Source organism: Musa acuminata, chromosome BXJ3-6 (assembly GCF_036884655.1).
Source record: "Musa acuminata AAA Group cultivar baxijiao chromosome BXJ3-6, Cavendish_Baxijiao_AAA, whole genome shotgun sequence".
NCBI lineage: Eukaryota > Viridiplantae > Streptophyta > Magnoliopsida > Zingiberales > Musaceae > Musa > Musa acuminata.
The window spans coordinates 34810522-34824811 of record NC_088354.1 but is presented as its reverse complement, the minus strand read 5'-3'; the positions used below and the strand labels follow the sequence as shown (position 1 = coordinate 34824811).

At 37.4% G+C, this 14290-nt stretch overlaps 2 protein-coding genes across 2 annotated transcripts; both read right to left on the bottom strand.

The window, feature by feature from the left end:
* LOC135640762 (ATPase family AAA domain-containing protein FIGL1-like) lies at positions 1-9522 on the bottom strand. Its single transcript, XM_065155498.1, has 13 exons — positions 9050-9522; positions 8018-8156; positions 7319-7777; positions 5589-5836; positions 2517-2644; positions 2320-2438; positions 2149-2241; positions 1213-1314; positions 1040-1142; positions 780-863; positions 601-696; positions 372-499; positions 1-248 (listed from the first exon to the last, which is right to left on the bottom strand). Exons 1-13 carry the CDS (start codon positions 9406-9408, stop codon positions 147-149), a joined length of 2160 nt encoding a protein of 719 aa, XP_065011570.1. The 5' UTR covers positions 9409-9522; the 3' UTR covers positions 1-146.
* A 1949-nt stretch (positions 9523-11471) lies between these two features.
* Positions 11472-12703, bottom strand: LOC103989821 (transcription factor BHLH156). The gene is made up of 3 exons (XM_009408766.3): positions 12272-12703; positions 11819-12193; positions 11472-11729 (listed from the first exon to the last, which is right to left on the bottom strand). Exons 1-3 carry the CDS (start codon positions 12701-12703, stop codon positions 11622-11624), a joined length of 915 nt encoding a protein of 304 aa, XP_009407041.2. The 3' UTR covers positions 11472-11621.
* Positions 12704-14290: the final 1587 nt, after the last annotated feature.

The following is a 14290-nucleotide window of genomic DNA, read 5'->3' as shown; positions in this document are numbered from 1 at the left end:
AAACAAGAATCCAGATTACTGCAAATGAACTAGAAGAACTGCAAACACTATTTCATAATAAAATATGACAGAAGAAAAATAAGCTGATTTGAGATGGCCCACCATCTGCTACTTACTGTTCCCAGCGCATGTTGTTAATCAGATGGCTAAATCAATAAGCTCCCAAATTGTCTGTTCCACTCCTCATAGGTACTCAATTCAGTCAAGGAAACAGAAGGTCTTACTTCTTGCATTGCATACTCAAAATCCTATACAATGGTATTCATCAAAAGAGTTTGTTCACAATGTGTATGAATTTGATGGAAAAATAAATTGCCTGCATCGAACCAACATGACAAAATGTAAACACTTGACTAAGCAGATTTTTTTACCTGACGGGTAACTGCCCGCATATCCTCTTTTCTAAGTTTTGTAATCTCAATGCCCTGTCTTAGAGCTTCTCTAAGTGGCCCCATAGATGCATCTTTTACAAGGTTTTTCATGTCTGATCCTGAATAACCTGAAAGGTTGAAGAAATAACAAAATTGCTCAAAAATGTCTGCTTATAAGACAACAAGTTGCAGGTAAGTGTTATGGTGAACAATTAATTTCACTAATTACCTTCAGTTAATTTGCAGATTGCAATTATGTCTTCTTCTGAAAGCTTGAAGAGCCCATCCTTCTCCAAAAGATTACGAACAATCCAGGCTCTTGCTTCTTCAAACCGATTTTATAGAGGTTTGCAATGTTTCAAAATATTTTAAGAATATATCCAATAAAACCAAGAAAAAGAAAATCACCTGATGATGGAAGAGGTATATATAACCGTTTAGTTAGTCGCCTGCGAGCAGCTTCATCAAGCTCTTGCGGCCTATTAGTAGCTCCTGCATTGTTTTTCAAACCATTGTCCAAAACAGAATTACTATAGCTACTTGTTTTCCAATTTGCAGCAATTATATATGGAAGATACCAAAAAAAGAGCACAAACATTTGCAAACACTAAGAAAACAAAGTTGCCATATACGACAAGCCGTAACGTCCTGACCAAATATTAAATTACCTATTAGCAGAATTTGATCATTTCCACCGTCAAATCCTTCCATTTCAATCAAAAATTGTGTTTTAAGTCGCCTGCTTGACTCATGCTCACCCTCAGACTTTCGCTGTGGTAAAAAGAAATGTTAGGAAATATCAAATTTCTATTCAAATATAATTCAATCTGTCAGACAATACCTGTGACAATAGGGAGTCTATTTCATCCACGAATATGACAGCAGGCTGACGACAGCTGGCAACTCCAAAAAGTGCCCTGACTAACTTTTCCCCCTCACCAATCTACAGCACTCAATATAACAAAAACTCACATGAAATAATATGTTTGTGCATATTCCATTGTGCAATAAGAAATTTAATAGCAAAGAACATGCAGCAAATAAAGTTTGACAAAGAAGATCATGAAAAATTATCCAGTGAATTACTAATTTCTGTTACTTTTCATATTGTATCAGCACCTTGGTTAACAATTTATCAAGAAAAGATGTCTAAACAGTGAGTTGTAAATTGATAGTTCTTGCATTTTTAATGTGTCTCGCATATTAATGTAGCTGTAGATATAACCCTAAATCTAGCCATAAATATAGATGCATATGTACTATCCAAGAACATTATAATTGATGAATAATTGTGCTTATTACACAGAGTTCTTGTTCAGAATGATGTTTATTCACAAAACAAATTTAATTTATCCGGTACATGAGCTTTTACATACACTATTTCTTCCCAGAGAAAGTGGTCCAAGTTGACTATAAAAAGAGATCTGCATAACAGTTCAAATTTAACCAACATAGTTCCAAAAGACAGAAGTGCATGATGTTCATAGTTACAGCCACCGAATGACTCAAATCTCATCTTAACTAAAGACTTGAACCCCAAAAGGTGGTATTGACACACATCAGGAAACACATTTCATGATGCACCACCCTGTTTCCCCCTTCACACATGCTTCATCAGTCTGTCCGAGACTCAAGTCAGGATGTGATGTAGCAAACTTCAAGCAATGATCATCTTTCAAATCAGTATAAAATCATTATCCACAATATTTAAAAAGGCAAAACCTTTTAATTAATAGTAAATAAACAAAAAGAAATCAAGCACCACCATTTTACGTACCCACTTGCTCGTCAACGAACTTGCTGATATATAGAAAAAAGTTGCTTTTGCCTCTCCAGCAATGGCTTTTCCAATCATTGTTTTACCTGTTCCCTATAATCATGTAGCATTCAGTTAGAATTTGATGCTGCTATTGTAGGATATGCATTTATTTGACTAAAATATACTTACAGGAGGACCAAATAACAGTAGACCTCTTCCTGGAGAACGACAACCATGAAATATGTCAGGACGTAAAAGAGGCCATATTACCATCTCTGTCACACATTTCTTAGCATGCTCCAAGCCAGCTGAATTAAAACAATGGTGAGAATATATCATAGGATTGGCAATTTCTGAAGACAAAAAATTTGACTGTATCTAATTACCTATGTCATCCCACCGGACATTAGGGTCTTTATCCATTATCTCATTACTTACATGTTCAATAAGACGAGGTTCCAAGTTCCTCAACTTCTCAGGCAGTTCACCGTCAGGACCACACAACATTTCTATACTGGAAACAGAACCTCAAAGTTAATAAACTTGGAATTATTAAGAATAGAGGACATTGACCACATTAAATCCTGGAAATTGAATATGCAGAATCCTTTGCATCCCAATACATAATCTGATATTTCAAATGCCAATTCAAAGATAAAACTAAATAACTCAAAAATTATATGTAACAGCTACACCACATTGATAGAAATTATCTTATAAAACTAAATAAACTCAAAATAATATGTATAAGTCATGTTGGATTAGTTGAAATTATTCTTTTGTTCTTATAATGTTTAAAATCTCTGTCCCATGCCAATATGGTCTTGGATGGATCAATATACACACACTTGGAATGAATCAGTATTGCATGGACCAAAGAGAAAAAGAAATTTGGGAGGACGTGGAAGAGAAGGAGAAAAAGGAGACAGAGGAGAAGGCTTATGGATAAAAGGAGGAGGAGTGATCCGAATGAGGAGCAAACGATGTTGAGAGACGGAGGAGGCGGCGACAGTGATGCGACAGGGACGAATAGGTGGTAGAGGGGAGAAAGAGAATGTGTGTGATGGAACACGAGAGAAAGAAAAAGAAAAAAAAGACAGCAGTTTGAATTATAAGTATTTGGCAGTTAGCTTACCGGCTGGTTCAGCTCGGTACCAAACTGTTTACCATTGGATAAGACTAGTACAATAAGTTTATCAAGCAACGCAACTCATACTAGATCGAGCCAAACAAAATTCTTGGGTCATGCTCTGGTTGACTGTTGGTTTTGTGAATCCTGACTCGTATAGACTGGTACAAAATGTCACAAATCGCTTGCGCAACCCTATAATACTTGAAAACTTGTCTGCACAAGTTGTCCGTCATTTTGGTTTATGTCCATCATAGGTAGCTTATAAGAGGCTTTGCAGTAGACTTGACAACCCCATTTTGGTTGAGTCTTTTGGCCATTAAGACTTGTCAGTGAAGCTCAAAAGGGGTGGTCGAACATGGGTAAAACTGCACAAAAAATAGAACCTTTAAACAGCACTGTGCAGTTATTTTCCTTGTAAAGAGATGACTTGTGAAATGCTAATCATCTCGAAACCCTGGAATCCCTGGCTGGCATAGGACTGGCAGGGTCACATGTCTTGTAACAGAATGTGGGAATGTCGTGTGGGCACTTGTGCACAGAGACTTTGAGCAGAGAGGTCTAGGCTTGGACTCCTTGTTGCACGATTGATCTGAGCTAGCGAAGGTGTCCATTTTGCTAATGAAGTATGTTATCCACTTATGCTTGTGCAATCCTGAGTTACACTTCAGTAGAGCGACAATGACATTTTGCCCCCACGAATTCACTTTTCACTATTTAATTTTCCTTCTGTGCAGGTCGTTATTGGATTACATAAGGTTATAGGGAAGTTAAACCTTTGCGAGCAAGTGACATAGAGGTGTCACATGGCTTACGCAAGACTAGCTAAATCCATGACATGATGGTATTTTAAAATTTGTTCTTACTATATATCATAGCCAGAGATGTGAAGTCAGTGATCTCTCTATTTCAGTAGTTTGTTTTTTGGTTGAAGCAACTCGAGCAACTGTCATTTCAAATAAATGTTCCCTATAATTAACAACAAGTATCACACAACATTCTTTTTTCCTATCTTGAAAAGCTTTGCTAAAGAAATAAGACAGATCCTTTCCATTAAAGATGTGACATAAACCTGGGGCAAAACAATACAGAAAAAAGTGAGATTCCTTAAATATAGGGTTTTGTTCATACCAAATGTAAAAGATGCAAGCATGAGAGCTTTGATGATATTAATTGATACATTTATGATGTTTAGTGCATATTGAACTCTTATCTCTAAATGGATTCTCAAACCTGTAAGTTTCATTGAGAAGGTTCCCTTTTGCACAAGCCAAGGCTACTACCTAAGGAATTGAAACTACTTACTGGAATTTGCAAGAACATTAAAATTCACCTTTGGGAAAGAGTCACCATCTGAATTAGTACCTCTATTCCACAAAAAGATCATTTAGCATGTACTTGTCTCCAAACAAAAAACACAGTGTGGCTAACCTAAATTTTCTTTATTTTTCTCCATATCAAGTTAGTAATTTACTTCTTATCTCCTTTGCTCGTGAATACACAACTTAAGATAGATTGCTCCATTGGATGATTACATTAGGAGTTATGATGAAGTTAATATCAAGGACAAAATTATTTAGGAGATGATACAGCAAACTATCTCAAAATAATTTTGACACAAAGATCAAGCATGTCTCAATTAAAATGGGGCATGTCCATGTCATCAGAAGAACAGTTGATTAGATAGACACCAAATTGTTAATAATGATGTTATTGATAACAATAAAGACATAATTTCAGTTGATCAGTTGTATTTAAACTATAAAGATTTGAATAATGTGATAAATTGAATGATGGCCATCTAACTTGAACTGACGAAGAAATTTCAACATAGAAGTCAATGGCATTGCTATCGGCAAGTCTAAATTGACCAGTTTTTTCCCTTCTTTTGCCACACAAGTTTCTTAATTTTCGTAAGTCTCATTGTTTTCTGCTTTTGGTTAAAACAATGATGCAGAAATTCAATTGCGATCTCAAAATTCTAGCAATGATCTTAAAACTATTCCCTGGTTGTTGACCCTAATAGCTGAACTGATTAGCGATGTTGTAACCAAACTTTTCTGAATTTCCATTAAAAAAACCATCCTCCAGAGAATTTAATTGGATAGACAAAATATTTAGTTTACATTAGTGTCATAAAACTAATGCATGAACTCTATGCTCCATAAACCTACTCGAGCTGAATTTAGAGAATTTTCTTCAATAAAATACCCTATTTCAGTGACATTTGACTATACATAACTTATATCTTATAAAGACAGAAAACTAAGATAAAGGTTTGAATATAGACTGTAACTAACAAGACATAAAATAGTCAGGTGATACCAACCATTTTCTTGTTGAATCTTGCAGAGCATCATCACACTGCCCTGAAATCCTTGGGCTAATCATATTACCTGTATTGCCTCCACTGGATCTGATAGGTGGGACAAAGTTACCTCGAACACCACGACGGGTAACATTGCCATACCTCATGCCATAGTTTCTCACATTCCCAAATGAATTATTATTGACTTGCGGTGACACAGAGGCATTTGCATGGCCCATTGAACAAGGTCTTTGCTTAGCATCCATTTCCTAAGGACACAAGAAGGTTTATTAAAATTTAAAAGGCTACACTTATGTGTCCTTTTGTATGATGCTCAAGTCAAACAAGATATAAACTTACAAACTTCCAAAAACCTAATTATAACAACCAATAATTTAACAGAAAAAATTCCACATGTAAGGTTTTCGCTGCTTGTGATAAATATGGCAACACTCAACATGAAGGATCAAACCAGTAAGGAACTAGTATATCAAACTTCTCTGATCACGTGCTAACCCTCTTAGGCCCATGTATCATATATCTGGACTGATGGGTTATAGATTATACAAAAGAGGAGGCAAAAGACTTCCCAGAAACAAATGTCATATAGTTCCATACCAATCTCCAGAACAGATTAATCTTCAAAGCTACAAGCTTCTCATAAATATAAAGGGAGTTGAAGTAAATGATCGCATTATACCACTGCTAACATTAGACCTTACATAAAAATTACTGAAAACTTTTAGATGTTCTGCATACGAATAGACAATTTAGACATAATAAAAGAAACATGCCATGCACTAGCAAACATAGAATAGATAGAGTCCACAAAAGATCTTTTTAAAAATGAAACTACATAGCAATTACAATAAGCATCAGAAAGAAACCATAAAAGAAAGAGTGGTCTCCTAAACCTTGTTTCTCTTTGCAGCATATAACTAGTCTTTGCATTCACAAGAAGTTCTTCAAACTTACAGTATATAAATCAACTCACAACTCACTTCACCTCACAACCACCTTAATGTATGTTTAATCTCAGCTTGCACATACTCCTGAAGATATGATGCTTAGTATGCATTCATAAGTAGAAAGACTTAAAAAATTAGCAAATATAAGATCTTGGCATGCTTTCGCACACTGTATAGGTACCTCATTTTACAGGTACCCATGATAATCTTCCTTGCTGATCAGTTGCATAAATCAGTCACTTGAAACTTCCAATTTAACTAATTAAAGCTATCTTTATCACTCTATTATTTCCAGAGAATTTGGTGATGCCTTAAAAGAAACAGGAAAAAACTTTTGAATGTTTCACCCTCAAGAGTACCAAATTTGCAAATTTCTCCTTAAGATGTTTATATTTTCATTCCCTTAATCTCAAATATTTTTATGTACACTTAGGCTTCTAGAGTCAAGAGTAGCACAAGTATGAAGTTGCAACCTGCAAGTTGTAAGTCATAATATGGCATGTGTTAGAAATCCAAATAGTTGAGGATAAGTTACATATGATAAACTTAAAAGTTAAAACTGCATAAAAGGGAGAGCTTCTGAAAGATTAGTGTACAGAATCTGTGTACAAAAAAGAGCTCAGCATATTGAAAATATGTAACAAATGAAGCACAAGAAATATGATTACTTAATGTTAAATATGGCCTCTTAAGGTGAGTTGACAAATGTTTACAATCCCACTAAGAGATAAGTAACAGTGGTCTTGAGAATAATAAAACACCAAATGATTACTAAATAATTACCAATTTTGTCCTTGCGGTCACAAATCCATGGTGAGAAATATCTAGACTAGCTTCTTCATTACTTGAAGGAGACTTTGCATTTTCACAAATTGGACTTGTAAATTCTGAGTGCCGGTGCTTTGATCTTGAAGTCATTCCATGTGGTTTTTCTATCTCTTCACCTTGCAAACAAACAGGGCCATCTTTGTTTTTCAAAGAGTTATTGCTACTTGTCTTTTCAATGTCAAAAACAGTGCACTCTTGAGGAATGTCACTTTGGCAATTCCGAACTGTCTTGTAAGTCGCATTATCTGGATTTGAGGGTTTATTGCCATATATTGATGTTATTTTTGTCTGTGTCATAAGCTTTGCAGTATGGATGCTTGACTTTTCATGTTGTTTATCCAGTAGCCTCTGGTTTTCCTTGATATCAGAACCTTTAACAGCCGAAGAATTGCTACATGATGATGTGTTGTTGATCTGCTAAAACAAAAACAGAACTTATTGATTATGGAATCAATATCTACTGAGTAGTGAGTACAAGACATGATGAGCTTCGTTTCACTCTTTTGCAATCACAGCCAAATAAATTCAAGATGGGAAAGTCTTTCATTGTCCAAAACAACATTAGAACCTACAAATAGGCATGCATATTTTTCAGTAAATCAATAAAGACCACTCCTCAATCTGAATGAACATAAAAATCACATAAGTCCATACCAAATCTCCAGCAACATTTTCTTTGGACTTATTGATGAAAGTTCGGAAATACTTGGACTCCTTAATCCTCTCGATGTCAACATCTCCTTTTTTTAAAAAAATACAACCAACATCTTTTCTTGCTTGTTCAAATGCCTGTCTGAATCCATAAGATACTACATTTAGGGAAAAAAATCCTGAAGGGAAATTATAACTATTGTCAAGCTTAAAAAGTACATCAAAGTAAATTAAACATAAATTGTTACTGTCTTCTATAATCAATCAACAACAGTGAACAATTAATTATGTAACATTTAAGAATATTGTAGTTTGGTGCTGCTGTTTATTAAAGCCACTCATGTAGAGCAACAACATTCAGCCATATCAACTTCATGACATTATAACTATGATGAAATAGGCACCATCTTAGTATAATTCTTTATGCTGAAGTGCTTTAGCAAATGTAATATAGCATTGGAGCCCTTCATTCCATTCAGTTTTCACTTACCAATCTTACATTTTGGATCTAAATATCAGATTTAATCAACATCTCCTCTATCTCCTTTTTAATGACAATACAGACTATTTAATTTTTTTAAAACATTGAATATCAATGCTATCAATGGTCATTAAAGTTGTTCGTACTATTACTGACTTCCTATTAATGGATTTATATTAGAGAGATAGGAGGCAGCTTAAAATTGGCTCAATCCATCACAAATAAGCTAATCTCCAGTTGCACTTTACTCTCAGCTGAGCGCCAAGCATGACCATAATGGTTTACAACATTGCGTAGCTCTAATCCATTCCACTGAGCCAAAAATTCAAATCCGCATTGATCTTTTTTTTTTGTCTTAAAATTCATGTTTCTTTTTTCCCTAAACCGATTTCATTAAGACAGTGGAGATCAGCAAGTTTCGGCCTCATATTCGAATAGACACCAAAATGATTCAAACGGCAACCAACAAATCATAGCTCAAGAACTCAACAAACAGCACGGATAGCAACCGATTTCCTGAATATATCAAAAGAGGAAGCGCGAGAGGTACACACCGATCCGAGTCGACAGCGAGGGCGCGGGAGGCGGCGGCGAGCTTGGAGGAAGCCTCGGCGCGGATGGGACTGACGAAGGAAGCGTCAATGGGGTTTCTCGTCTGTGAGTCGAGGAAGCCGATGAGGCGGAGAGCGAGGGTTCCGGCGGCGGCGTGATCGCCCCGCTCCAGGGCGAGATCGGCGCCGAACAGGAGGGATTGGAGCCGCTTCAGTTTAACGTCGACCTCCTTTCTCCAATTATTCGTGGCGGAGGCCGAACTCCTCCCTTCTTCACCCTCCCCTCCGCTCCTCTCCTCAGCCATTTCTCTCTGCGTCGTCGCTTCTTTCCCTCTCTCACTGCTTTCGACTGTCGGTATCATCGAGCCCGATTCGATCGCGCGGGCTTTGCTAGCGGAATCGAAATGACGGACTTGACCCTACGAGGATAAAGGAACTTCATGATAAGCACCACCACGGTCCGATTTTGGACCGATTTGGTTCGACCTGGCCGGGACCGGTTTACGGCCTGTTCTTTTTTCTATTCAAAAAGAAAAATAATTCTTGTTTAGAAACGTAACAATCTATCATAACTGGAATTTACCACAGAAATAATAATAATAATAATAATCAGTAAAATGATAGTGAGATTTTTCTTTATCCTCTCCTAGCTTCAAATTATTTTTTTTCCTAAGATTTCCTTCGAGAGGTTATTAAGATAAATATTTTAAGATCAATCATAATGATTAGAAAATTAAAAGTTGAGTAAGGATTTAGCATTTTACTTGGATTTAATTTTCTCTCTCACACACACAATATATATATATATATAAGTAAATTAAAAAAAAAACCTTATATTTGATCAATTCCCGAGAGCACTTCTATTTTAAAAAGTTTTCATAAAATATTTTTTTCATAAATAATCATTTTACCCGTTCCACCCATCAGACCTACCTCCGCGGTATGCCATTGTTCTACAATACCTTCGTCATTACCTTTCCTCCCCTCTGCCCCTCTAGACCTATTGTGGAAAGGCTCATTATGGCCTCTATAGTCCTCCTTCCTCGTCGCAAGGCCTCCTTCCACATAGGCATATGAAGGTGAAACCTCCTTATCTATTAAACTCACCTAGTGACAGAAGTACAATGACCACCACTACCCCTAACAACATAGGCACAACTTCTACAGCCCCTCCACTTACAACGAGAGCAAGCCTTCTATCTTCACCAAACTCACCCGGCGACAGAGTCACAATAGCCCTTGTCAAACCTTCTCCCACCCCCACCTTTCTTACACCTTATGATAGCGGCCACCTACACCCTTGCTCACACGAGGACGACAAGAGCTATCGTTGTTGCACCTCCTCTTTCCTTGTACTAGCGCGAGACAAGTAGGGGCAAATTCAACTAACCAAACACAATACAACAGTGATAAAATAAGGGTAAAATAATTTTTTTATATGATCAGGAGAGCTCTACAAAAATCTCTCAAACATAGATTTTTTTTTCAAGAATTCACAATTATTCATCTTTGGCAGCTAAAACCTGAGATCTAGGTTTAGTCTTCAGCTAAAACCTGAAGAAAGAGAATTGCTTCATAAAACCTTTAGGGTTGGTTGATGAAATTACAGTACTCACTACGTCACCACAAAAATATTAGTAGACTTATCCAAGTCCTGAATACATAAAAATAACAAAGTCAAGATAAATGTCATGCAAGGGTCAGAGAGAATTAATTATAGATATAACAAAAATTGGAAGAAATATATAGGTAACCATCCTTAACCTTTTCTATCCTTATATTGAAGTGGTTTGGGACATAACTCCTTATAGTTTATTATTAGAGATCAACCCCTCCATTGTTGTCAATATAAAAGATTAAAGAAGTTTATCTTAGTGAAGAATCTTGAGGTCAGATTTATATACAAGCAGGAATAGTGGTTGACTTTCTGCAATCTTTAATATAATAATAATAATAATAATAATAAGCCTTATTCAATGGTCAGAATCTCTTCATTACAATATCTAGAAAGCCAGGTCTGGATATCTTTGTTTCAATTATCTAATCTTAAATTACCTGTGTAGTACACTTGTATTCAAACACTAGATCTATGATTATGTCAACCACAATCTCAAGTTTTGTTAAGGGTCATTAGTGAACTCCTTATTATAAGAACAAATAAGAAGTCACTCTGAAGAAGTATATTTCACCTCCTCAATGGGATCAGAACAAACCTATGTCTACTGTCCAATCATAGCAGTTGATATCTGCAAATGATTTGGGCTGCTTCTTGTAATTGAAGTCACATAATTTCCAATTACCTGACAGTACTTCGGTTGCTACATCTCTCATTTTTCCCATTATATGGTACATATAACTCTTATTTTATATGATTGTGCTCTCATTATTGCATATGATTTCAGTATGGTGGATTCCACATGATAAAACTCATGGCAGTCGATGCATGCATGCATACACTCCAATGCCTGAAGAGCAGATTGTTATTACAGTGAACATGTCTACAAATAAAAGATGAGTACGCAAAGCTCAAAATATGTGAGAGGGTGGCCGCTGATAGTGGAGGACAAGTAGCTCTCTACAAAGGAGGAGTTGTCTGCATGAGTTGAAACCCCTCCCTCAGAAGAGCTCCCATCACCCATAACTCCATGGAGGATGCATTCATCTCCCTGCTGAAGTCTCCGATCTGCAGCAGTACAGAAACATTCTCAACCCTAACACGAGCAATCCAATGAGAAGAGCAAAAATGGAGAGAACTGTGTTCGGCGTTTATACTTTGAAGGTTAGCGTGAACACAAATCCATTGGGGTTGAGGGAGAAGTTGGAGCTCTCCAGATCGAAGCACAAGAGAGACTCGACGGCGGCGTAGAGAGATGACGCCGCTCCGTCTCCCATGCTGCCCTCCACCTTCACGTAGAACCTTCCCTCACCCACTTCGAATGCGTTTACCTGCATTATGTTGCCGCCTCTCACAGCAGCAGCCTCCTCCAAATCTGTAGCTTTGGTCGTCTTCCTGCTTGGAACCTGAAGCGGTTGGCCTTCTCGCGACGAGGACTCGAGCATGCTCACTTCCTCCTCCAACTTTTTCGCCTGAGATTGCAGATTCTTCATGTACACGACTGCGTCGGCTATGATGGAAGCTTTGTCCATCTGCACGACATCGCATTAACCATGGTCAAGCCTCTCTCCACCACAACCTGAAACAGGTGGCGAGTAACGTATCTGTACCTTCGTTATATTGGGAACCAGAGACCGCAGCTCGTACAGCTTCTCCTTCATGCGGACCCTCCTCTTCCTCTCCGATATCAGAGTCTTGGACCGGTCTCTCCTTGTCTTGGTGATCCCCCCGGGGGAATCGCCACCATCATGGCACCCTCCGCACGCAGGAGGATCGTCATCCACCTCCAAGCTAAGGTCGGGAGAGCCCGAAGGCGCATCGGCCTGCAGGTACTGGGTGGCGGTGGTTCCTTCATGGCCGCCAGCATCGAACAGCGCTCCTTCCCTCAGCAAGCTCAGATGGCCATCACCCGCGAACCCGCCGTCGAAGAGCATGAACTGGAGCAGCTCATGGTCGTAGCTCTCGAAGGCGGGATCGAACCCGTCGTCCTCGTTGCTTATGCGGGCCTGTGGCGCAAAGAGGAAGGGATGGTCGCTCTCCATCGCTCGGGTCAAGCTCAGTTCCTGCATGAACACCAGCTCATATAGGGCAGTGTAAACGGAATCATTCCTGCAAATGTGAAGGGAATCGGGGTGTGGGGATCAAATGGCAGGGTGACGTTAAGGGTAGATTAGTTTATGATGGTGTGGTGGGATCAGAAGATGATCTAATTGAGAAGAACAACACAAGAATGCATGGCTTTTGTTTTGTTGTTTGGTTTGGTGGTATATGTCACAGATTAAGGTTTCATGTGTCGACAGCTCATTCCAGGAGCTGGAAGATAAATGCCATGAACAAAACCAATGGGCTGCAGATGACAGTGACAGGAGTTCAGACATCTGATGAGTGACACTGTTCTCAGCTCCAATATGAAGGGAACATTTCATATATACATAATAGTTTTTTTTTTGTATTTATTCCTCTAAATCTGATTTTTGCATATATATATATATATATTATCACTGTGAAATCTAAAAATTATATATATGTAATTGTGGATGAATTTTATCATATTAATACTCTAAAAGCTTATTATGATAAAAATTATATAGATATCATTTTTATTGTAATAAAAGTGTAGATGATGTATATGTTCTTTAAAAGATTATTGTAAGAACATTATGTGTATTTCAGATAGAATATTGGGATCTTTGTATGGAAAGGATATGTGCAATATTATAGTTAGATTCAGCAAATATGTTGTTTCCAAACTCTAAAAGGATAAATGTGTGGAAACCCCACTTGAAACTTAACCCATGGAGCAAATGATCTGAGCAATAGGATAATTATGGATGAACAAAATGTAATCACGCATAGGTACAAATAGATTAATGATTTAAGGCAGAAAGAGAATCCAATCATGCAATCTTACAGTAAGTATTTAAATTACAAGTTGTTGTCACCAGTTAAGACCTTCCCCGACAAGCATTATCTGGAACATGTGTTCATGGTCGGAGATGATTCCGCGGAGTCAAACCCAAGGAGGATGTATTTGGTTTTCTTTGTTTTGTGTGTCAGATGAATAAGACGGTCGTTCTCGGTTGACTTTTTGCTGGTGTCGGCCATCCGAAGCTGTACAGCTCGAGAGTAGTTTTGAGCACGAAGGAGAGGAAGGAGGGAGACAGAAGCTAATAGAAAACGATGGTGAGGTCTTTTGACGTTGGGAGTGCTCCCGAGTGTTGTGTGTCGCAGACTTGCTCGTTCCGAGCACGCGCACTGGGAGAGGCGGCGCGTGCAGTCCATGGATTGGAGGTTGATGTTAAAGAAAGCTAAGAGCTTGCAATGTTAGATAAATAGTAGGTGAGAAATATTAAAGATTATTGTGTAGATTTTGTCATTTTGATTTTTCATGAATTATTCAGCATTATGATTGGATTTTGAAGTTTGGAACATACAAAATTAAAATTGACGATGTGACATGATACACATTACATCTCACTAACTCTTAAAAACATATACTAATGTTTATCGATCGAATAATGATCAATAATTTTATATAATTATTTTTAATTTTACTTTATTTAAATGACTTGTAAGCTCACTATAAGAAAAAGAATTTCATGTGTATTTTTTAAATCATCTAAGAATAT

Coding starts and splice junctions, on each gene's coding strand:
- LOC135640762 (XM_065155498.1), bottom strand. CDS start 9,408: ATGATACCGACAGTCGAAAGCAGTGAGAGAGGGAAAGAAGCGACGACG. Junction 2,439..2,516: donor TGTCCGGTGGGATGACATAG/GTAATTAGATAC, acceptor GTTTTAATTCAG/CTGGCTTGGAGCATGCTAAG. Junction 864..1,039: donor TGATCAAATTCTGCTAATAG/GTAATTTAATAT, acceptor AAAACAATGCAG/GAGCTACTAATAGGCCGCAA.
- LOC103989821 (XM_009408766.3), bottom strand. CDS start 12,703: ATGGAGAGCGACCATCCCTTCCTCTTTGCGCCACAGGCCCGCATAAGC. Junction 12,194..12,271: donor TGGTTCCCAATATAACGAAG/GTACAGATACGT, acceptor GATGTCGTGCAG/ATGGACAAAGCTTCCATCAT. Junction 11,730..11,818: donor TGTTCACGCTAACCTTCAAA/GTATAAACGCCG, acceptor GTACTGCTGCAG/ATCGGAGACTTCAGCAGGGA.